This window comes from Daphnia pulex, chromosome 7 (genome assembly GCF_021134715.1).
Source record: "Daphnia pulex isolate KAP4 chromosome 7, ASM2113471v1".
Lineage (NCBI taxonomy): Eukaryota > Metazoa > Arthropoda > Branchiopoda > Diplostraca > Daphniidae > Daphnia > Daphnia pulex.
Genome location: NC_060023.1, coordinates 10,601,325 through 10,625,520, shown reverse-complemented (window position 1 = coordinate 10,625,520; position 24,196 = coordinate 10,601,325). Strand labels below are relative to the sequence as shown.

General features: G+C 42.1%; 1 protein-coding gene and 6 long non-coding RNA genes across 36 annotated transcripts in view; 3 read left to right on the top strand and 4 right to left on the bottom strand.

Moving 5' to 3' along the window:
* Positions 1-383: 383 nt before the first annotated feature.
* LOC124198237 lies at positions 384-976 on the bottom strand. The gene is made up of 4 exons (XR_006876533.1): positions 867-976; positions 695-801; positions 517-621; positions 384-436 (listed from the first exon to the last, which is right to left on the bottom strand). It is a non-coding gene; the product is annotated as an uncharacterized LOC124198237 (long non-coding RNA).
* Positions 977-1,253: 277 nt separating this feature from the next.
* On the top strand, positions 1,254-1,650 carry LOC124198236. Its single transcript, XR_006876532.1, has 3 exons — positions 1,254-1,339; positions 1,413-1,517; positions 1,598-1,650. It is a non-coding gene; the product is annotated as an uncharacterized LOC124198236 (long non-coding RNA).
* Positions 1,651-2,051: 401 nt separating this feature from the next.
* LOC124198239 lies at positions 2,052-3,081 on the top strand. The gene is made up of 2 exons (XR_006876535.1): positions 2,052-2,100; positions 2,923-3,081. It is a non-coding gene; the product is annotated as an uncharacterized LOC124198239 (long non-coding RNA).
* Positions 3,082-3,500: 419 nt separating this feature from the next.
* Positions 3,501-6,546, bottom strand: LOC124198233. Of its 3 annotated transcripts, XR_006876528.1 has the most exons (9): positions 6,406-6,546; positions 6,183-6,323; positions 5,811-6,120; positions 5,573-5,700; positions 5,132-5,470; positions 4,790-5,054; positions 4,607-4,722; positions 4,181-4,501; positions 3,501-4,111 (listed from the first exon to the last, which is right to left on the bottom strand). It is a non-coding gene; the product is annotated as an uncharacterized LOC124198233 (long non-coding RNA). The 3 variants fall into 3 exon arrangements; XR_006876529.1 differs by lacking the exons at positions 6,183-6,323; positions 6,406-6,546 and having other exon boundaries at positions 4,607-4,725; positions 5,811-6,035; XR_006876530.1 differs by lacking the exons at positions 6,183-6,323; positions 6,406-6,546 and having other exon boundaries at positions 3,501-4,501; positions 4,607-4,725; positions 5,811-6,035.
* Positions 6,547-6,757: 211 nt separating this feature from the next.
* Positions 6,758-7,298, bottom strand: LOC124198238. Its single transcript, XR_006876534.1, has 3 exons — positions 7,187-7,298; positions 6,916-7,121; positions 6,758-6,841 (listed from the first exon to the last, which is right to left on the bottom strand). It is a non-coding gene; the product is annotated as an uncharacterized LOC124198238 (long non-coding RNA).
* Positions 7,299-7,769: 471 nt separating this feature from the next.
* Positions 7,770-10,357, top strand: LOC124198234. Its single transcript, XR_006876531.1, has 2 exons — positions 7,770-7,959; positions 8,037-10,357. It is a non-coding gene; the product is annotated as an uncharacterized LOC124198234 (long non-coding RNA).
* Positions 8,561-24,196, bottom strand: part of LOC124198230 (unconventional myosin-XV-like) — a 40,476-nt gene continuing 24,840 nt past the window's right edge. For 14 of the 28 annotated variants that reach the window (XM_046593986.1, XM_046593985.1, XM_046593960.1 and 11 more), the window contains 18 exons: positions 24,040-24,158; positions 23,760-23,964; positions 23,550-23,681; positions 23,335-23,463; positions 23,133-23,248; positions 21,217-21,361; positions 18,290-18,407; positions 17,431-17,552; positions 13,622-13,794; positions 13,233-13,557; positions 12,954-13,167; positions 12,396-12,895; positions 12,109-12,313; positions 11,900-12,033; positions 10,724-11,833; positions 10,556-10,661; positions 10,401-10,492; positions 8,561-10,344 (listed from right to left, as the gene is read on the bottom strand). In XM_046593986.1, the coding sequence (XP_046449942.1) occupies positions 11,600-11,833; positions 11,900-12,033; positions 12,109-12,313; positions 12,396-12,895; positions 12,954-13,167; positions 13,233-13,557; positions 13,622-13,794; positions 17,431-17,552; positions 18,290-18,407; positions 21,217-21,361; positions 23,133-23,248; positions 23,335-23,463; positions 23,550-23,681; positions 23,760-23,964; positions 24,040-24,158 (2,871 nt within the window). In that variant the 3' untranslated portion in view covers positions 8,561-10,344; positions 10,401-10,492; positions 10,556-10,661; positions 10,724-11,599. Of the gene's footprint in view, positions 10,345-10,400; positions 10,493-10,555; positions 10,662-10,723; positions 11,834-11,899; positions 12,034-12,108; positions 12,314-12,395; positions 12,896-12,953; positions 13,168-13,232; positions 13,561-13,621; positions 13,795-17,430; positions 17,553-18,289; positions 18,408-21,216; positions 21,362-23,132; positions 23,249-23,334; positions 23,464-23,549; positions 23,682-23,759; positions 23,965-24,039; positions 24,159-24,196 lie in introns of all 28 variants that reach the window. The other 14 variants (XM_046593984.1, XM_046593957.1, XM_046593964.1 and 11 more) reach the window with 3 other exon arrangements.

Genomic DNA, 24,196 nt, shown 5'->3' with positions numbered 1-24,196 from the left:
TCCAGAAACTCGCCAAGTCGCCAGTGAAGTACAACAAATTGTGTTTAGAAGCAGTGAAGCTAGATGAGCGTGCGTCGCGAAGATAAGGATGGATAAGAACGTTTATGGAAGTCCCTCTTCCGTCATGGACAAAGGTCAGCATTGGCACAGAATCTCCGTACCAGGACCACACGATTCCATAAAGAAACTGCGTGCTCTCTAAAATAAAATGTTTTACATTAATGAAATATTAAAAAGAATAAAGCATATTAATCTTTACCTTTAGAAGCACACTGCAATTTTCATGAAGAAAAACCGTAAAAATGGAATTCACAGCAACCAACAGCATTACTCCACATGTTGAGATAAATTTCCTGATGCTCAAGTAAGTGTCATGAAGTATGGCAGTAGCATGGTGATAGGTGGTTCACTTCACAGTCTTCATGTCACTGAAACTCTAAGTGGAAATGGGACAAGGAAATTCTATAAGTTATTTACAAATTTACACAAATTTACCTATGAGAAATAAAACTGTACCTATCTCTTAGCTGGGTTGCCTTCTAAACAAAACTAAAAACAGCCATAACAACAAACATGCTGTTGCAGGGTACGCCACCAAAATTGTGAGATTCAGAATAGATCCTATGGAACAAGAATACCTATGTTACATGAAAATCTAAACTGTAATGGTCTGGTAGCAGTAATGGGGAAATACCTTAACTCGGCAGATTTGTATTCCACTATATGTGTGCTTAAAACATGATTTTTGGACAGCATGACTGAGCGCTAAGTCAACTTGTTGGAATGACTGACAGTATGCATCTAATATTTGAAGAAATAAAATTATGCAGTATAAAAATTAGGAAACTAGGTAAAGATAAACCTACATATGATACGAAGTTCAATTTGGTAATTGAAATCACAGGAATATAAGTATAAATTTGCAACCAATTGTTTCGCTCATTTCGCCTCGTTTTACCATGAAAGAACAACAACATGGGCGACACTAGCGACATCTGGTAATAAGTTTTGAATCCTATGTTGTCGCTTTAGCATTCAAAACTCATTACCAGATGTCGCTACTGTCGTCCTTGTTGTTGTAACGTCGTGAAACGTGGCGAAAATTGGTTGCTAATTTATACTTATATTCCTGTGATTTCAATTACCAAATTGAACTTCGTATCATACGTAGGTTTATCTTTACCTAGTTTCCTAATTTTTATACTGCATAATTTTATTTCTTCAAATATTAGATGCATACTGTCAGTCATTCCAACAAGTTGACTTAGCGCTCAGTCATGCTGTCTAAAAATCATGTTTTAAGCACACATATAGTGGAATACAAATCTGCCGAGTTAAGGTATTTCCCCATTACTGCCACCAGACCATTACAGTTTAGATTTTCATGTAACATAGGTATTCTTGTTCCATAGGATCTATTCTGAATCTCACAATTTTGGTGGCGTACCCTGCAACAGCATGTTTGTTGTTATGGCTGTTTTTAGTTTTGTTTAGAAGGCAACCCAGCTAAGAGATAGGTACAGTTTTATTTCTCATAGGTAAATTTGTGTAAATTTGTAAATAACTTATAGAATTTCCTTGTCCCATTTCCACTTAGAGTTTCAGTGACATGAAGACTGTGAAGTGAACCACCTATCACCATGCTACTGCCATACTTCATGACACTTACTTGAGCATCAGGAAATTTATCTCAACATGTGGAGTAATGCTGTTGGTTGCTGTGAATTCCATTTTTACGGTTTTTCTTCATGAAAATTGCAGTGTGCTTCTAAAGGTAAAGATTAATATGCTTTATTCTTTTTAATATTTCATTAATGTAAAACATTTTATTTTAGAGAGCACGCAGTTTCTTTATGGAATCGTGTGGTCCTGGTACGGAGATTCTGTGCCAATGCTGACCTTTGTCCATGACGGAAGAGGGACTTCCATAAACGTTCTTATCCATCCTTATCTTCGCGACGCACGCTCATCTAGCTTCACTGCTTCTAAACACAATTTGTTGTACTTCACTGGCGACTTGGCGAGTTTCTGGACCACTTCAGTGATCGCTTCCTTCCTCTGTTACACACCTGCAGTCACTCACCACGGGATTATGCCCAGGTACCGGACATTTGACTTATTTTCTTAGGTTATCTACCAATCGTCTAGTTGAGTTAGAGTGTTAGACTCTGTCTGTGTAGTAGTTTCCAAAATCAGGCCTTTCTTACGCGCCAACGAAGTTTAACATTGAAGTTTCTTTTTTCCAACGCTAGATGGCTTTTTGAAAATTTGCAGCTGTCAAAACAGTCAGTTTCAGAAACTTTGCACATGTCTTTTAACATTTATCGGCAGTTATTTTTTTGAAATATTTAGTGATAACTGACGATTACTATGCCAGCAACAAAGCTCACTTGTTAAATTTTCGATATTTCGCTTTTTTTTCTACTTCCGGTTTGCTCATTTCAGTCTGTAGTTCAGTAAATATTCATTTGAGGAGCAAAAGAACCACATATTCGTGATCCTCGTAAAATTTGAAGTAAAGTTCATGTTATATTTTTTACGTTTTCGTACTTCCGGTTTCGAAAATTTTCCTGAACTATAGTTCAGGAAAATTCTCGATTTTGGCCAAATTTTGGATTTCGTTTAAATCACACCTAATCGACCCCAAATTTCATGGAGATCACGAATATGTGGTTTAATTTGACGACAGCTCAATGGTTGAGGCGCTGTGGTTACTTCCGGTCTACTTCCGGAATTTTTTTTTTTTAGACTAGCAAGTGAGCTTTGTTCTGTGTATAGTTCTTAATATTGCAAGCTTGATTTTAAGTTAAAAAAATTGCATTTTTGAATCTTTGATCTAAAAAACCAAATCAATGTGCCTATATGTATTATGTAACTTTTATTGGCATGTCACTTAATAAGAATTGTTTTGTCTTTATTCAGGTAATGCAGAGGAGACGTCAAGAAGATGGATTTTCTCATCTTTAACAGTCGTCACCTGTCTCCGTCGGATGTTGCCCCTGCTCCTGGTGAGAACGAAATCGCGAACGACACCGAGACTTGTCATCAACGTGGATCATCGTATTGTTGGTATTATTTCGTTTGTGTTAGTGTAAGTTAACCCGTTGACTGCCACGCCTTTGTTCTCCCATGCACGGGCCGCGCTGTTCGGTCTCATGGTTTACAGCCGCGGGGTCGGAGAGTCGCCAAGCCCAAAATTTGCCGCAAGGCAAGCCTGTTTCAGGCAATGCACCTTAGTCCCCCCCTTGTCAGCACGGACTTGTCAGCAATGGCAAGTCCCACTTGGTCATGGATCCTTCAGACGTGGCGCGTAGAGTAGTAGAGTGCAACCTACGGGTTGTATGGCGTGGCAGCCAACGGGTTAGCTTAAGTGTATGTATGTATGTATGTATGTATGTGACTTTAAAATGTGGTGGAATTGTGGGTGGAGGTGGGACAATATAACACAATTCTTTTTATAAATTTTTTGTTCATTGTCTTTTGATTAATATCAAGTCTTGTTTAGGAATTGTTCCAATATATTTTTCTCAACTTCAAATTCTTTCATTTATACAAAATTCATCCACTTGCCTTTTACTTATAAGACTTACCCAAATCAACAGTTGCAACCTCCTTTCGTAACCTACCCTTGTAACATCGTCAAAACACAAGAACATGTCCGAATGCAGATAAAGGCAATAGTCACCTCCAAAATATGAAACAGACATGTCACAGCGCAGGATACTGGCCTTGAAGAAGTGAAGAAACACTGGCCTTGCAGAAACACCAATAGACACCTGTCAAATGACGACAGGCTTGAAGTTACTACCAACAGTCTTACAAAAGAATTACCCGCGTTAGAATTTATATTTTCTCATTTAAATTCAACAATTCACTCAGTGACCAATGTGAAGACAACCGACAAATGGAAATAAAATCAAATGAAAATTTCAGCTCTATCATTTAGGAACCTCCATGTAGCAAGTTGCGGAAGCAGCTTGTGGTGTTGTACTCCGCTGCCATCGTGGTGTAGTACTCCGCTGCCATCGTGGTGTAAGCTGGAGAAACGTAGGTTGTAGCGCAATACTTGGGCGCTTCAGTGGTGTGACAAGTTAGGTCCTCGGTGTAGTAGCTGGGAACAGAATAATACATGGGAGCATTATTATAGTTAGCTGGAACATCGTAGGTTCAAGTTTAATACTCAGGAGCTTTTGTGGCGTAGTACTGGAGACCTTCATATAGTAAGTAGGTGTTGACGTTGTTAATTAGTAAGCGGCGTGGTGAAGGTAGTGAAGCTCGAGGAAGAAAAATACTTCGGAGCATCTGCGTAGTAACATTGGGGCAGCATAAGTTGTGGTGTAATACTCTGGAGCCTTGGAGGTGTAGTATTTGGAGGCCCCAGTGTAGTAACCGGTTGCTACGGATTATTCACGCCCGCCATACCCAGGAGAAATCAGCACACCAGTGGTCGATCCATCCATCAACGATATAACGCCCAACAGCAGCACGACGCCAAAGTTTACTTGACAATTAATAAATTTTATCATTAATAATCAATTATGGAACCGGTATATTAACAAATAGAAAAAAGTAGAGTTGATTCAAAACTCTATGGAAAAATTTTTACCTTTATTTAAAACTTGTAATGCGACGAAGGATGAAGTTGATGACAAATAGTGCACGGTAGTTCCTGTTGCTGTAACGGAGATGCTCACTCGGCTGCTGAATTCTTTCACCTTTCCTCTACTTTCATACGAAAAGTATATTTATTGGAATGCCATATTAAAACTCCACACAACAGAATGTTTACCATGATATGTAGTGGTGTAGTACTGCAGTGCCTTGGTGGTGTAGTGTTGGGGAGCCTCGTTGTAATAATCTGGAGCAGGGTATGTTGCAGTGTAGTACTCCGGTGCCTTGGTGGTGTAGAAATTAGTGCCCTCGGTATAGCACTCAGGCGCTTTGGGGTAGAGTCTCGGGGCAACATAATTTGTGGTGTAATACTGAGCCTTGGCACTGCAGTTACTGTTGCCGTGTCGGAGATGACCACTCGACGGTTTTCTTTCGCCTTTTCTCTTTTTTAATGATCAGAGTAAAAAATTTAGATAAAAGCAATTGGAATATTTAAAACTCTAAGTAACAGAATATTTACCCATGATATGTAGTTGTGCAGTACTCCGGTGTCTTGGTGGTGTAGTACTTCGGAGCATCGGTGTAGTAATCGACCCTTTGGTATTGTAGCTCGGGGAAGAATAATACTGTGGGGATTCGGTGTAGTAGCTCAGGGCAGCATAAGTAGTAGGATAATAATCTGGAGCCTTGGTGCAGTACTTGGGGGCCTCGGTGTAGCAACTGGTCGAGCCGTATCTTGTGTAGTAAGGTGGCGGCGTTTCGATTTGTTAGCCGCCATACCCAGGAGACATCGGTACACCAGTGGCCGACCCAGCCATCAACGATGCAACACACAACTGCAGCACGACGCCATAGTTTGCTAGACAAATAATTATTTGAACATTATAACAAATGATAAGTACAACATTACAACATGTTAACAAATAATAAGTCGATTCACAACTCTATGTAAAATTTTTACCCATGATTTGACTAGCAATTCGACGAAGAATGCAGTTGGTGACAAATGGTGCACTGCAGTTGCTGTTACCGTACCGGAGATGCTCACTCGACTGATTTCTTTCGCCTAATCCTTGCCCTTATGTACGACTAAAAAATAAATAATTTAACAAATAATATGCAACATTATCTGGCATGTTAACAAAGAGAAAACAAAATAGAAATTGATACATAACTCCATACAACAACAGAAAATTTACCCATGGTTGAGAACTGATAGTACGATGAAGAATGCAGCTGACGGCAAATAGTACACTACAGCTGTTCCCTTGTCGAAGATACTCGCTCGACTGATCCATGTCGACTTTTCTCTCGCCTTTTATACGACTTTTTCTCACCCCTCCTCTTAAGCCTTGCGGTTATTTTACCTTCTTGATAATGATGCAAAACGTCCCGTTCTCACCCAACCTCTACACCACTGCATGAAACGTTTTTTTTTTATCTCCATGACCTTCGATTGAAATGCAAACTGGCCTTTCCTTCTTTAGGTAGACGTTGCTGGGGATGGGTCTACAAAAAAAAAACCAATATCAAAATGAACACCAAATAGCTTACCCTTGCGGCTATTGTACCTGCTTTGATAATGATGAAACACGTGTCATTCTCACCCATCCTCTTCACCACCGCATGCCAGTTTTACGTAATTTTCTCGTGACCTTCAAGCGAGAAGGACATCCTGTCTGGACAAACTGGCAGACCTTTCTGCAGGTTGACTTGCATGCAAGAATCACAACGAAGATATGCAAAAATTTTAACGAATCAAGAACTCCTCACTTATGTTGACTGCAAGGTTACCTCGAATATGAGTTTGGATTCCCTAGAGTCCAGAGCTATTATTGTAAACTGATATCAAGACGTCGCAAAAGGCCAGTAACGGCAACCAGCGCCAACTCCATTGACCCCAAAACGAAATTCATAACATTCGTGTTTGCGCATCTGTTAGAAAGAATAAAATGATTATTGGCTATATGGATTTAAATTATGCATCTGTACTCATGTACATAATATATCTATGTTTTCATGTACAGATCTGGTACATGTACATACACATTGCAGGTTATTCACTTCACACTCTTCATGTCACTACTCTAAGCAGCAATGGGACAAGGAAATTATCTATGTTATTTACAAATTTACACAAATTTACCTATAAGAAATGAAACTATATCAAACTCGGGTTGGGTTTAGAAGGCAACCCAGCTAAGATCTAAGCTGGGTTGCCGGTTGCCTTCTAAACCGAAGTAAAAACAGCCATAAAATTGCAAAATTCAGAAAAGATCCTATGGTTCATAAGCAAGAATATACCTATGTTTATGAAAATCTGAATTGTAATGGTCTGGTAGTGTCAGTCATGGGGAAATATCTTATCTCGATACATATTTTGTATTCCACAATATCTGGGCTTCAAACATGAGTTTTAGGCTTTTGACAGCATGAGGATCTAATGGATGGAAATTGACTCAGCGCTACTAGTCAACTTGTTGGAATGACTGACAGTAGGCTATGCTGATCTAGAATTTGAAGAAATAAGTTAGAATAACATAAAAATAAGAAAACTAGCTCAAGCTGAACCTACATTAGATATGAACTTATGAAGTTAAATTCGGTATTTGAAATTACAGGAATAGAAGTAGAAATTAGCAGCAAATCAGCAATTTGCCAATTTGTTTCGCCATTTCACTTATAGCATAGCCTACTTTATTATAGGAAGCCCAACGGTTTGGGCTTTTTTTGGAAGCCAATTTGGGTTCCCTTCCTCTTATTTGGCTCCGCCCTAAGTGGACCCACGGGAGCCAATTTATCGTCTGGTGGCGATATTTGAAAACACGGATTTGTTTACGTTTCTATCGATATGATTGTTAAATGGCTACGAAGGGCCATTCACTAAACAATAATGTCCACCGTTCCATGTAACATTGTCATGAAATCCCTCACGGCAACATATTAATGGTGCGTTCATAAATTACAGGGTTCCCCCCAAACCATAACATTCGAAATTTCGGAGGGCGTGTCATTATTTCGCTCACCAGATGGCCCCCCTGGGTCCACTTGGAAGATGCGAAATCGGAGGAAAGGTGAGCAAAGTAGGCTTCACTTTTCCAACACGCGAGAGATATCCTTCCTTTGGGCTTCCTATAATAAAGTAGGCTATGCTTATAGCCGATTTCACCTCGTTTCACGGTAAGAACAACAAGGGCGACACTGGCGACATCTAGTAATCAGTTTTTAAATCTTAAATTTGTTGCACAGTCACATCAAGCACAGACATCACATGACAGTAGGACACGTCGTTCGTTATTTCAAATTTCAAAACAAATTAAAAAGTTAACAACGGAGATTGGATAATAAGTTAACTATTTTTAAGTAATAGATTACACAATCTTTAGCTAATGATTCTTACTGCATTCTTGACTAAATGTTTTCAGATAATTTCAGCTTTCAGCAGTTCTCATATAACCTGGCCAACTAGGTGCTCGTGACAATAGAAATGAAATGGTCTAATCCAATAATGCAAGCTCACAACCTATGTCTTCTGAAGCAAAATAATTTCTGTTGCAAGGTATATTACCAAAATTATTTTTAATTACTGTGTTCTTTAAGGCATTAATGTTCACGTTAATTTTTCCCTGAGTTGTAAATATTCAAGATATTGATGCCTTCGCTACTAAGGCTCTTCTCTACTTTCTCTTCTCTGACTCTCCACAGTCCACACCCTCTTCCATACCCCTGCCTGAACTCCTGAAGACAAGACTCTGAAAACTTAAATATCAATCTGACGCCTGGTGAAACAACAGAATTTAACTTTTGTAAGTGGTTTTTCTGAAATCTTGTTATGTAATACCATTATTTGATAGGTTCTTCATGGCATGTAATTTTCGACTTAGAGATTTGTGAAAATAGTTAAATTGAAAGTGCAAAATGCAAGAAATAGATCTAAAATATCAGATAATAAGTTATTAACTCGTTTTATTCATCCACAAGCAAAGGTTGTTAATCGATGCAAACGAAAGACAAGTAACAATACGACAAATTTCGGAAGTTAGTGTAGACGCCAAAAAGGAAAACAATTTAATTCAGTATCGAAACGAACTAGTGCTGCAAAACCATAGACTGAAGCGTCACAGGTAAACATTCCCAGGGGAGTTGATTCCTTCGAGCTTCTTTCGCTGCGATGCAAGATAACGGACGAACACCCTGCGAGAAATTGCCTACCAGTCGGCTTAATTCGGCATTTGGATACCGCGAAAGAAGAGCTTGAATACGCTCCAATGCTGATTGGCCACTTAAATTAACTTGTTCGTCATGAAATCTTTCATGCAAGATAAGTCGAACGATCGAAGTGAAGTTTTCAGCACGAGTAGAATACGAAGGATCGTCCCACATATGAGAGGAGAAATGTTCACTATTTGCCAGCAGATGAAGAGGGCTGCAGCGTTGTTGATCTACAGCGTTGGGATCCGCTCCTGCTTTCAGCAACAACTTGATAAGCTTGAACTCGTTGGGTGTTCCTTGGTGCGACGTGCATACTCTAAGCAAGAGGTTCGGTTTTAGAGATACCCGCTTGAGTTCAAAGATGTTGATGTATACTTCTAGCTGACTCTTCAATCGCTTGCTTTCACTCTTCGATTTCGGAATTGACACCAGCAGTTTGAGAATAACAAGAATCAGCTGTGAAATTTCTTCAAGCTTGTCGGCTTTTGATTTGATCGTATAATCTTTGATTTTGATTTGATCATTTCGAGCGTCATCGTAAACTTTCACCTGGTATACGAAAGAGAAAACCAGAGAAGTCATCAAATTGTCGTATGTCAATACTGCAGCCAGTTCTGTTTGATTCTTGACTGGGTCCCTCAGGGTGTTGAAGAATTCGGTGAACGTTGAGTGTACGACATCTTCTAAGTCAGTTTCATTCTTTACAAGTAGATCCAAAAACTTTGTTTTACCAAAGATCTCGAAAAGGTGGAGCGATGTTGTGAAAGCGCGGGGCCGAGGGACGTTCCGGTCTCCCCATCCTTGAAGTGCGAATTTGAACAAATTGTAGGCAAAAAATCTATTCGGATAGCAGTCACACTTCTTCGATATACGTAGACAAGTGAAGATTGCCTGAGTCGCCCAGTGCGTTCGCCTCTGCCGAAGCAATCCTTCCAGTTCTTGAACAGTTTGGAATTCAAGTTTTTTCCTCATAGCAAGTTTTAGGTTTTCAGATTGAAGAATAGTAGACTTCGGAATGGCATTGCCTTCTCGCAGATTCGTGGCTTTATACCAGCAGCTCCAGCCGTATCTTCGAGCTTTAGCGTTCCCATAAAAAACACACGCAGCGCCGACCAGCTCCAGTACTTCAATGAGCTGCTCTGTATCAGCGTCCTGTGGTAGAATCATACAATCTGGATTTTTTGTTTTCTCTTCTTTTTTCATGAGGTTGATGTCTGGGTACTTCTTCTTGAGGATATGAAAGATCTGGTCTGAAATAGTGGTGTCAGATAGGGCAGGAATGAATACTAATCTCCACTGTTCACTCAACGGGAAGTTGCCAGTAACTTGTTCGACAAAATACTTCAAGAAAGCCACATTCTGGTTTTCAACTTCAAGCAGAAGAGATTCAACATCATTCTTCCTTTTCTTAGCAGGATTACTATGTTCCTGACATTCAGGTGTCACATCATCAGCTTTCCTTTTAGAACCCATGTTCTTCCGTGCTTTGGGTTGATCAGACGGTCTGTAGTCAGTACTGTTCTGATAAATTTAAAATTTTAGTACACATATAAGGAAGAATGTCATGTGATAAATACCTGCTAATTTGAAGAAAAAAAAACAAATGCCACCTAGATGGAAGATCAATTGGAAGCAGTCTTCGAATACCGTGGGAAATGTACTTGATCTCCTAAACAATTTTACAAAAACCAAGTTATTTTTTATACAAAATTGGGAAAGAAAAAAGGTTTACCTTGTTGATGTTAGAAGAAACAAATATTCAGTAGGAACAAATCCCAGTTATGTGGAAGATAAATTGGAAGCAGTCTTCAAAATGGTGGGAGATGAACTTGATTCTTCTACCAATTTTAGCAAAACTAGGTTAGTAATTGTACTAAATAATTAGAAAATAGAGGCTTACCGTGTTGAAGTAAGAAGAAAACAATTCTGAAGTAGAAAAAGTTAAAACTTTACGAAATTTCAACTAAGATTCTTGAGCTCTGATTGACGATGTCTGCCTGGCACAAGTACGAGAAACTTTCTAACGGTTTTTTCCTCGTCCTTGAGCTGCTGGGCTCAGCGGAAGTCCCCCTGGTGGCTGAATTTGAATTTTAAATTTTAACCGTTGCCAAATTGTTCATTATTTAGCAATTTATCCGTTGTTTACTTGTTTTCTTTCACTGTTTTTGTTTCAGAGCTATTGGAGTTTAAGGAAAAATAAAGACATTTTAACTTATTTAAAAATCACTGATAGCAAACATGAAAAAATGGGATAGAGATAGATGGATTCGAGTCTTCGAAAATCACAGACTGCAAAAGATTTGAAAAACGATTTGAAAACCTGAACCACAAGGATAGGGATTGACTGAAATTTAAGACATTTATTTATAACTTTAATATGTTAAAACCCAGAAACAATGTGTTTCTTTATTTATGTGTCAGAGAAATGTCAAGACTGGCAGTCAGGAGTCAGGACTAAGGGTTCTTTAACCGTTTGCTGCAATGTGCAATGGTTACCGTGTGTTACCGAGATTCAACCAAATTTTAAAATCATTCAAATTCAAATAAACTTTTTTAAAATGTTTCCTTAACTATTACAAATGGTATATTAGTCCCAATCTTACAGAGAAATTACACAATGGCCAATAGGAGCATAGAAATGTTTAAAAAATGGGCTATGTTGAAAGAATAATTTTTCTTTCGTTGTTTATTTATTTTAACTTTTTTTTTTTTAAATTTTATTTGCGATTTTGTCTTTATATACCACGGCAAACAGTCATTTTAAGCGACTGGATCATCAGCGTGAAGCCAGATTACTCTCTTCTTTAACGCTCTGCTGCTGGATGCGTTGTTGAATGGTGATATATTGACGGATCAGGCGAGATATCTCATGGGCCTGATCTGTTTGAATGCGGGTCACGCGCTGCTGCATCAAATTTCCACATTTCATGTCCAGGAAAAGGGGGCCTTCTTCCGATTTGACTTTGCGAGTAGATATCACCTCGGAATAAGGATAGTGCATCAAAGTTTCCTTAAACACAACAAATTAAGATCAATATGATTTCGTTTGTAAATATGGAATTTAAATCTAATTTACGTGAGTAATGACATCAAGGAAGTGAACACCGTTCCGGTTGAGCGCTAAAATATGTTCAGATCGTTCAGCCGGATCTGCGTCGCGCCGGACGGCGAAGAAACTCGAACCAAAAAGGGACCACTTTTCTAACACCTCTGGAAAAAGCAATTTTGGGTTTTAATTAAAGAAGCCCCGGTTTTATAGTGGCGTCACAGGAAATGAAAACGAACCTAAAACTTGAGCTTTGGCCTGAGACGGTTTAAAATGTTCGACTTCTTTCCAAGAGCTCTGGACCAGATTAACCCATTGTGGAGGTTTGATGTCACGAACAGAGAGGGCCGGTTTCGGCAATAGATATTTGGTCTCTTTCATGGTAGGCATGTGGTCTAAATCAGCTGCACGGTGAAGTAAAGCAGCAACTTTTGCAATGTCATACTGCATGAAACAGAAAAGGAAAAAGGAAAAATAAAAAAGATATGAATAGAATTCGTTCAACTGTGTGATAAAAATAACTTACAACGCAATCTTGAGAAATCTGCTCGCCAGGCATGACGAGCAACAATCCTTCCAGGTAATCAGGTGCTATTTGATTGAAGACGATTTCAATGTATAGAGCGTTATCCAGCCGCATTGGATAGTGCCAGACTGAACGGCAGAAGATCAGGTAGTAAACCTGTTGATTCTTCTGCAACTCGGTTGTGACGTCGAGGATGTATTCTTCGCGGGCAAGGGGCATAGTGAACGTATCACCTTCCACGATGCAATACAGTGAATATTCTTCCATTTCCTGTTCGGATCGAACGTTGATCACACCACAAATCTCTTCGATTATGTCCTGGACGACCGACGTGGATTTGGTGTTGATTACTCGCTCCGTACCACCTGGAAGTCGATACATTTGACGTTTGGAATTTCGGCCAGCCGTGATGGCCGTGATCTCTTCGATGCTGGGCACGTTCTTACGCCCACCATATCGCAGAGTTTTGCGCAAATTCTGCAGACAAACCATAGCCGTTCCTGTGCGAGCAAGCCAATATTATAACGTATTCGTCAACCAAGTCAATAAGTTTCATACCGTGATAAGCTCGTCGTTTATCGTAGGCTGCTGTCTCAAGGTACTTGAACAAGTACGGTTTCAACACTTCAGAACAACTAAAATAAGCAGCCGTGATGGAGAAGAGCCTCCAGCCGCGCTGACAAGAGTCCGGGCGTGAAGATTTGTTATTGGTCGTCTGTTTCATGACCTGACAGTAGGTCTCATCACGCAGCGCTTCATGCTTGTGGCAATTCTATACAGCACAGGGAAAAAATGATTAGAATGATGTATTCTATGAAGAGCTAATGAATGTAGTACCATTAGAATAGTGTACACACTGTCAACTTCTGACTGTCCCTTGGCCATCGGGTAGTCGCCCATATACTTCATGATGGAAAGGAAACCTTCCAGGGCCAGTTTGTTGAGCTCGTTGGAATCGAGCTGCAACAGCGAAGCCTGAATGGGTGACTTGGTAAACTTGACCAGATCCACCTGCTCTTTCCACGTCCAGTCAGCACCGGCCACCGACTCTGGCCGATCCTTTGATTTCTTGTTTTTGTTCTTTTTCTTCTCCGACTTGCTGACGTTGTCGCCAGCTCCGGAACGGAGCGTGTTCACGTCGTCATGACGCAACATTTCGAATCTACTAATACATAGAATAATTAGAAACACCGAATCTATTTTTAGGACGAATGAATTGATTGTACTTTTCTGGACTCTGTCGGAAATGGTAAAGAGCAAACTGGAGTAACGAATGCTTTCCATCGTTCGGTTGAGTCGGACTTCCGGGATCGTCCAGACGCGAATTGTCTGAGCTGGTCATATCCAGCGATGTGTCGTGATTGGGTCCGGGAGATATGGCTCCACCTCTATAATCATCCTACAAAATCAAAGTAATAAACAAACTTCAATATTAGACATTCAAACGGCAAAATCTTGGATAAAAGAAACTCGGAAGAAAGGCACGAGATGGAAGGGATCAGGATTGGGAGATGCCCCGATGGATGCCCATTATTGCGGTCTCTTACGTCAGACGATGTGAGACTCTCACTACAGCAATCGTTGGTCCAACTTGAACAATCGGTCAAATTGCAGCTGGATTCGCATGAACTTCCGGACGAACAGCTGCCAGAGTCCATATCACTTCCATCTGAAGACGAGGAACAATCATCCGAGCAGTTGTCTGAAATAGTTTCGGTCTGTTTGCTGCTGGACGCGTGACGAGACTTAGCCTTGGCCTTTATCTCCAAGATGGCCAGGGCCGCATCAATTTCGTCAATGGCCAATGCACTTCCATCGTAGAGTGAAGCATCCGGAGGAGTCATATCTGTGCCGCTGTCCTTCCTGAGACGCTTCTCACCGTTGGATTTGCAAAACATTTCCAAATCCGACTGGCTCAAAAGATCATCCGGCGCATGAGAAATTAAACTTTCGCTGTCGGATATTTGACCTTCACCGCCGCATCTGCCGATGACAGTCAACGTTTGTTTGAAGAAACGGGCCAAACTGACAGCGGCAGAGCTGGTGGAAGTCGACGAACTACTAACAGACTTTCCTTTGTGAGTCACCAAAGGTTGGTCGTCTTCATCCGGTGGGATTTTTGGACAGAGTAGACGACTCGGTGCGTAAGAACGAACGGGCCCCAAAACGAACGAAACTTTCCTGCTGGATTTGCTTCTATCCGTCATTTCCGTTTCTCCCGACGAGGCTTCACTGCTGGACTGCAGAGAGGAACAACTGGTCGGGCTGCCCGGTTCCGGTAGAGCGATGCGCTGATTGGCGAATTCCATAAAGAATCCATCGTTTTCAACGCACACATCCATCGACCAGTTGATGGCGTTCAACGAAGGCGGGCAGCTTTTGCTCTTGGTTTTAATCGATTGAAAAATCTCTGTCGGAGGCAGAGAGTCCATCGAATAGAGGGCCAGCTGCGGGCCAAGGGCTTGAACCAATTTCTGAGATCCGTATTGCGGGCGGATGACGCGCTGATTGGCTTGAGCGATCGATTCAAACATTGCCGCCCTCGAGCGGGCCAAACCGGCCGGAATAGTTAAACTGGCCTCACTGTCCGATGAGAAATAACCACCACCACCACCACCACCTGGCCGGCTACTTTTGCTTCCGTCACTGAAACCGGACTCGGTATTTTCGTTCGAGTCGACCGACTCCTGCGGCGGCGGCTGGCTGTCGAACGGATCTTGTTGGTAAATATCTTCGTCGAAATCCATTTCTTCGTAATTGTGTTCCAGCAGGCTGCCGCAGCGCTCAAACGGATCTGCATAGTGCGAGGAACCACCAATGTCATCGTCGCCAGATGACGGCGGAAGGGCACCGAACACTGGGCGTCGCTCGCCGAAACTGGTCACCGTGCTGCACACCGAGTGCAGAGACGGCTCCGTGTAAATGGCCTCTTCCACCGGAAGCGGTTCCGGCGAGGCTTTGCAGTGGTTGGGCATGTCGTAGATGACTTCTTCCTCCGAGAGGATCTGCCGGAAGAATCCGCATTGATTTCGGAGTTTCTGGTGCTGTGTGGGCCACTCTGGTCGCTGCTGTTGGCACGTCTGGACCCGGTCGGACGCTGTGACCGAGTGAGCCACCGATTCGGCGTTTAATGGCATCCCGGGCGAATCAGCGTCCATGTCGGCGGCGGCTATTTGTCGGTCCGTTATTTGCTCCAACGGGAGGAGGCTGTTGTTCATCGCTGGAATGGTCGGCACGCGATTTTCGTCGCCCGGCTCCAGCGCTCGTTGCCGGCGCCGTTCAACCGGGACCGGGATTTTGGGGGCTGCAAACGCACGCTTATCGGCCTTCTTGAGGGGCCCCTGAAGCTCTCGTCTATAGTCTCCCGAAACTATTTCAACTCCTCCTCCTCCTGCCTTGATGCCGTAGGACATGTGGGCCGGTTCGGCAACAGGTGTTGGACCGTTACTATTGCCAAGATTGACGTTGTGGCTCTTGTTGTTTCTGCGCGGATTTTGTCGGCGCAAAAAAAGAAGAGAAAATACAAAACATCAATGGATCATGACGTTATTCTCTTCCGATGCAACTTGTGCGCATTTTGTGTCAAAAGTGCCGAGCCTACGTGAATGTACACAACCTCGGACCATATTCTCTCACGACATTGGTTGGAAAAAACAGTCCTATCGTTTCGATTGTATCGAATAACTGTGATTTTCCAAGTCGTAAAAATTGAAGGGTATACGATCGTAAAAATTACAAACGAAAAAGTACAGTTGATTCCGGAGGGGGGAAATCGGAAAGTTTCGATTCAAAAAGTTCTACATTTCTCTATATTATGATTACTGCGCACATTATATGCGGTATCATTCGATTAAATTGTTGCTGCTACAATATATAGCGGATAACAAATAAAAAAACTAAGTCGAAAATAACCGGTTAAAAATTCGTCTGAAAAAACAAAACAACAAATCGTGAACTTCTTTCGTGAGATGAAATATATACGACGAGGTTGTGAATTTTGTTTCCCGGCACTTTTTTTTGACAGGACTTTGACAAACAGACTTACAGTTGTTCCGGGTGAGTTGCGGCCGAACAAGATTCCGAACCTGACGAGCTGCGATAAAGCCACTCGGAATCGGAGCGCTCGGATTCTGTAATAGCCGTACGGCGCTGAGCCGTCCGTTTACGTAACGACGAAGATAATTCCACCCACGATTGCTCGAAACGCACGCGATGATTGCCTTTCGGCCGGATTGCATTCGGATCACTCAATCCGGACATCATTTTTGTTTTCTTCTTTTTTTTCGGAGGGGGGAGGATTTGATTCAAGTGGACGACAACGCACTACATCCGCCGCGGATGCTCTTTCGACGATCACTGTCAGCGCAACGAGGAAAGATAATCAAAATTCAAGGTGGAAAAAATCTCATCGACAGCTGTGCCGCAAACGCAACGAAAGTTCTTCCTCATAACGTTTTCTCACACACTCACGCACCTACAACGAGAGAGATGAGGAGGTGTGTTCCGTATTTCCCCCCCCCCCACTCCTTTAGCAGCATGTTCTTCGTTGCTGTTTGTTATTACGTACACACATCATTCTGTCGTTATTGACCACCTGCGCTACCATGCGGTGGCATGGCGGGATCGTGAGATTATTAGCAGGAAACTCTTTCACGATTTTTCGTCTTCTTCTTCCCGGGCCGAGCGAACGATACCGTTAGCAGCGCGGCCGAAAAAAGATGACCTGATGTTGCTCGCACAAAAAACATCCCCCCGACCAAATGGCCAGTTTAAGCGGGGCGGAATTCGTCGGCATTATTGAGCAGATGGATGCAATTGTCCGTTTTGTCGACTTACGGTCTTTCCAGTTATCAAACAAATCACGTAAACAACATTTGGTGGAGAGATCCATCACTCATCACTCATCCGAGTCATTCATGACTGGTTTGTTTGTTTGTGATTGGTTGGTGGGGATAGAGTAGCCGGAAGATGGATTGGGACAGTAGGGGGGAAAAGAGAAAGAAAATAGACAAATGAGGAAAAGAATTTGACGTACCTGTTGATTGGTGTGCCGTGATGAAGAGGCCGAAATTTTGCGAGCCTCGATGCGACTCATCGGTTCAACGTAGTCGGCCGGGAAGATTCCCACGCGACCGTCTAATTTGCCAAACATCCAGCCTGTGTTAATTTGTGCGAAAAAATAAAAAAACAAAAGAATAAATCATTGGCCGTTTTATCCTTTTTCTGCACTCAATAGCCGTTCTTTTTTAACGGACCAACACTACTATATGAATTCCTACACGATGACGGAACATAAAACCTGTTTTCCAGGGAAAACTAATTTTTAATTTCAAATGCAGAGCAATCTTTTTTTTTTCCCGTCGCATCACACTGTGTCGTTAATCACGTCGTGCAGCTATATTTAAAACCCACACACACACAAACAGTTTGGGTTAACCAAATGAAAAATAAAAAAGTATTCGTGCTGCAACATTATGTAGACCTACTTGACCCGATTCCGACCCATATGAATATAACGGAGCGTTCGTTTGCGTGATTTCAATCAATTCCATCAAGAAGAAAAAAGAAGGTTGATTCGGCATGCCTACGATGCTTATCGAATGATGCAACTATCAAAACTTTGTTTAACCATTCCAAACATCCGAGCCAAACAACATGGAAAAAGAAGCTCTTACAGATTGAATCTTGAGTGAAACACGCGCAGTATCATTTTTAAGAAATCAAAAGAAAGGCAATGAATAAAATTGAAAATAAAACGACATCAAAAGCTACAAGAGTGATAGCCTCGAGCCAACGCCTATAAACTGTAGACTGCGTATCTGGGACGTTTAATCTCGACTGGCGAGAGAGAATTGGATAGAAACCATGAAAGAATTGTCGGATGAATAATTTACCTTTGTCGACGTACTGCTCGTCTCGGACGACCTGGATGACGTCGCCTTTGTGGAAACTGAGGAGAGTCGATTCGCGGGTGACGTAATTGGCCACCGCTTTCACATACTCTAACGGTTCCTGTTGGACACATAAAATGACATTAAAAGCTTGATTAAATTATGGGTATTAAGGCCGAAAAGTGCCATCGTATAAAGTCGAGTATGAAATACGCAGTTTAACGACATCGGACAGAGAGAGAGAGGGCGGCGTATGCGTCACCACTGGCCGCAAAATTGAAAAAGAAAACTCATTTTGAAAAAAACCGCCGAGCTGCCATTTATCGTCGGCACTGGGCCGAATCTATCGGCGAATTGTGGCCAACTGGTCACCACGGCGCTTTCATGGGGAACGCTAACGCAATTATCTCAAAACCAATCCACAAACACACACACACACAATGTGAAGCTTAACACACAAAAGGACGGCCGAAGAATAGAAAGGAATTCGGCGATAGCCAGCAGGAAAAAAAACAACTCTCATACCCTTGAACAAATCCGCCGGAGCGTCACAAACTTCGGAGATATACACCACACCACCATATCAAAAGCCTCAAAATCATTTCGTGTGCATCATCTTTTTACCGAGGACAACAAACGATACGGTGGTGGAATTCCCCCCCCCCCTCGATCGTTTAAAACACTTGGGGGTCTTGCGGATGAAACTATACGAAAAACCATTTGATTGAGCGATTCATCTTGAAATTTCCTTTTTTTTTTCAATTTCTTATAGTCTAACCTTTGAATGATTTTAGAAAGTCGGCGTTCCTTTTAAGAGTTTCGGAAAATATCATCACAAAAGCAATTTTCAATTGAATAGGACGAGCAATAAAACAGAGTCAGATTACAACGAGAGAAAGCAGCCCAGCAAGTTGGCTGGCTATCAAACATAATCAGCTGGGAAGCTACCGTGATCATAGCCTGTACATCATTCGCCTGATTCCGAGATTGATGAAGCGGGGAAAGAACAACAACCGACAGCTCGATCGATTAAGTAACCAACGATAGGAAACCGTTTCGTATATATCGCGATTGGACTGCAATTGAGCATCTGTTTAGATTGGGCGCCAGCTGTTTTTTTCTAATGAAGGTTGACGTCATCTGTACCTGGCCCCCCCGACACTTGGCGTATATACAGACATCCATTTTGTGTTTTTAACGATGTCGCCTCTATTATCGCAGAGAGAGAGAGGTGAAAAGATATAGACAGTCCCGCACGAATGCCAAATGCAATCAGCTTTCCCTCGTGTCAAAGAGGCATTATTAGATGCCCTGCTATTTCAGCGTTAATAGAAAGTCTTCTTCGCAAATGTACTAGTTACCTCCTAGCCGACGAATTCTTTAAAAAAGTAGAGGGGACACACAAAGAAAAAAGAAGGCGGTACTCTACTTGTTTGGTTAGGATATGGCGCTAATGGACTCTTTTATTCAACTCGCGGCCGAACTGCGCGTTTTCCTTTTTTGGGGGGATGTTTTGTCGTACAAATTTTTCGTGAAGGGTGAAAGTCTACTAGGCTAAAGAAAAATAACTTAATGATTACACACTAGTACACGTACAATACGACGGACTATTAGAGAGATCGCAGACCCCCAACTACCGGCTATAAAGAAGCTAGAGGCCAGCAGGCAAATCGGCCCCTCCCTAATCGTGACGATCTACAACTCACGCGCCGTCCAGACCGCAATAGTTTAATAAGCGACCGCCACATGCCCGAAAAAAGAAGGGGGAGTAGGTTTGACCACTTTGATCATTTGAATTGCTGTAATAGAGATTCAGAGGTGTTTGGATAATTTCAGGTGGGGAGGGGAGATACTCTCCAAATAATGACGAGATTTTCCCCTTTCAAATAATAATAATCCTGCCGGCCAAACATGACTAGCTATAAGGTAAGAAGAATAGCTATGGCGTCAACCAATAATCGATGAAAATAGAATTTTTCAAAATCACAACACGAACCGCATCGACTTTCATCTCAAATTTCCAGCGCTTGAATTGATTTTTGGTTTCGACTCGAATGGACAAACCTGTTGAGAGAATTTCTACATTCAGCTCCTTAGCAGGAAAGCTACCAACAATCCAGATTAGATACAGTCGGCAATAATCATTCTTGGCGGTCAGAGGGGGGGAAAAGAGTTGCAGAACGAGTTCGACAACAACAGCGACTGTTGTAGCTGGAAAACAACCGTATCCGGTGAATAACGTTCACGATGTTCCTTTATCATTCAAATTTTCAAAAAACCTGCAAATGCCTTTGATAAGTAACTTTTTGTTTTGTTTTTCCTTATGACTTCGTTTCCTTACACAAACTTTTAAAAAAAGATAAGAAAACAAGAACCTAGACCAACATGTTGGGCTCGGTTTCTATCGATGACTTTTAACTGCTTCTGCTCCTAACCTAATGACAGACCATATTCTTTTAGGGGTTCTTGTTTTCCTTATACGACAGGTAAACAATTCCGATCGGCAGGGTTTTTTTTTACGTGTCAATAATTTATCATTCGGTTATAAATTAGTTTCCTCCTCCTACTGTCGGGAACGGTGCCCATTTGAAATCACTAAACATAGGCATTTTGGGGGGGAGGAATTATGCAACGACGTGCCTAAGCATTTGAGCTGGCCCACCTACTGTATAACCTCCTACCTGATACACAAGTTTGTTTCGTTTGCGCTTCAGTCACGTTTGGGGATCGGCTGATTTACTATTCCATTACGAAAAACAAGAAACAAAAAAAAAACAAAAAACTTGTCGGCCGCTTTTAAAAAAAAAGAAAAATTTTTAACCGAAGGGCCCACGGAATTTTTTAACGAAAAATTCCGTTTTTACCAACAACACGGACTGAAATACTATTTTTTTAGAAATCTGATACACGGAATGAACGTTAGAACGTACCTTTTCGGCTTCGTTTGCGAAGCGATGAACGAGGTCTCTGATGAGGGTAGCTCGTTGCGTGTAAAACTGGAACGGTCCGCCTGTCCTCAGTGTAATCTGCAAGGTGCTGGATCGAGGAGTTGTAACGTTGAGAATGTCACTGAAACTGGACGTTTGTCGATTCGTAGAAAAATATATAAAAGACACAAGAACAAAACGAAAATGGGTATAAGTATGTCTGGACACCAAAGAGAACTAGACTCGTTTCAATTCGAAACTAGAAACACTTTTGAATTCTAACCGAGGAGGGGAAAAAAGAGAAGGTTCCACTAGTTTAGCCTCGAGAAGTCTCAGTTGACGACTTAACCACTCTAGTCTGCTCAGGTGAATAAGCGACTGGCTTCGAATGTAAGCCCCTACCCTTTTTTCCTTTCCTTTGCAGCCCCTACTCTCTCCAGAGTGTGTAACCCACCGTGCAACAGGGCGCTTTCACGGGCGGTGGAGGAGCCAACAGGTAAGGAGGGACGCGACACGATGCGCCATGTCGAAATAGGATCGCACAATCTGATACAAGTGCAGCACTTATTGCCGCTCTCGCTTTCTCTTTTTTCTTTCTTTTTAACAGCGCAGGTATATGTCATCGTCGTACATATCCGACGGGGTTTTTCGAGCACACGACATTCTACTGCGCAATGGATTCTTCCTCTTTTTTCCCGATTCCGCTCTCCTCCGACAACAATAACAACAGGATGCAACAAAGCAAGACAAGTCGACGTGAATAAGAAAACATTCACGCAACAGCTGATATTTCTGTTTTCAAAAATAGACACAACAAACGAGAAAATCGGACCGGATGCGGGAGGAGGGCCCATTAACCTTTTTCTTCTATCCCTCCCTCTTGGCCTTAACCAAACCTGATGGTACAGTCAACCTTCATCGTGGACTGGTTTTTGAACAAAAATAAAATAAAAAAAATTGAGGCTTGACGAATGAAGAAACGGAGCGGAATCGGTGACGTTAGTTGCGCAGCCCCAGAAGCCTGACAACGCCCAGTATTTCACACACAACAAGGGGGACAACCGGAGATGTTAACCGGATGTGTGTCGATTGACAGGTAGCAAATGACTCATCAAAGAGATGACGACATAAAAGAAGAAGGTGTGTTTTGGCTGGATGTGAAATATGAAATATTTTACTTGGAAGATCAACGTTTTTTCCTATTTCTAAAATAAAATGCAACGAATTTTTTCGCTTAATTATCTTGCGAGAAAAATGAATCTGTGGGGGGTTCCCGACAAGCCAAGAATTTCCATCGAAAGATGTTGATTCATTCCGAGATTTGTGCGCCGTAGGTTTTTTGTGCGATATTCATAAAGAAAATGGGAGGAGACGTGGCCAGAGTGATGAAGCACTCCACGGTGGGGGTTTCGGCAATGACTAGTTGATATAATGACCAGCTGCCTCTTCCAATCACGACCGCGTCTACAAGCTAACAAATCAGGCCACTATCATCACAATGTACACACACACACAGATGCTATACATTTGACTAGAGCATCGCTCATCGTAACATGACGGTTCGGAAAATTGCCAGTGCAACCGAAAAAACAAACAGCCCATTTGAATAGATGGAGCCATCAACTTGCGTTGCTGCCCCTCTTTTTCCCGAGCTAAACACATGTTTGTGTGTTTTTTGTTCTTCCTGACCGAGATAGCAAACAAGTGCAGTGCAGCGAAGCACCGTTAAGAGCACGCGGATGTCACGAGAACCGGTTCTAATCGGTAAAAGGTCAGCCAGTAGTAGTAGTAGTGTATTTGTGCTACTGAGAATATCACGCGGAAGTGGTGGTCTTGCCCAGGAGGGGTTCAATATTGACGGGGGAAAGCGACGCGAGGAATTTCAAGATTTCGAGAGAAGATTAGATGAGGTGACTTACCCGAACGATTGCAACACGTGCAGCGATTCCAGTTGGCCGATCTGCTGGCGCTTGACCAAGCGGACGCCAGAGTGTGAAACGGCCAAGAACTGAACATCAGCGTGTTGTCGGGTACCCTGGCGGAAGGAAAGACAAGAATCGCGAATGAATCATATGCGGGCGATGGATGTAAAAAAAATATATAAGGATAAAGAACACTTACCGAAACGGGATAGAGACGGGCGAAATAGAGTGGCCATTCTTTGGCCATTTCGACAACGTTGCGCTTGAGCGTTATTTTGTGGTGGCCATTGGTGGCGTTCTCTGGCGAGATGCCGTAATTCTCCAACATCTTTTGAAACGAAATTTAAAAAAATTCAATTGTCAAAAGCTGCACAAATTTTCAAACGGTGAAATTGCAATCAAATTTTAACGAACCTGTTGCATCTTGGCACGGTCGTCACGACTGATCCTGAGACAGGCGTCATTGTACGTATCCTGGACTACTTGGCAGAAGATCAAGTGCAGTCCCAGTGGATGGACCAATGCGTTCTCCGACGGTGAGAACAACTTGAATGACCAGAACAAACAAACACCAGAGATTAACATCGAAATACTTTTCACTCGACATGCCAAGAATGTGCATACCTCTTTGCGGACGTGAAGTGTCCAGGGGACGTTATTATAAGTGAAAAACGGAGCGTTGAGAGGTCCGTACAACTTGGTGTGGATGCTCTCCAGGGCTCTTGTAGCCAGTTCGTCGTCAATGGATGATTTACGCTGATCTTCGTATGGAAATGAAGCCAATAAACGTGGCTCCAATCCGTTTGACAAAGAGACGCCATTCGATTCCCTGCAATGATCACCAGGTTAAAAAAGTCCAGGTTAAAAAAGTCCAGGTAAAAAAAGAATTCAAGAAAATTTTTACTGCATGGAATAATAAGTGGTTGGGGGAGATGAGGATCGCTGGGCCGTTTCGAACTGTGATGACCGCGTATTCGACGATGACATATCACTACTACGACGAGCTCTATCCACCTGGTCGGCCTGGATGAAAATGAAACATTTAAAATAAAATGAAACTG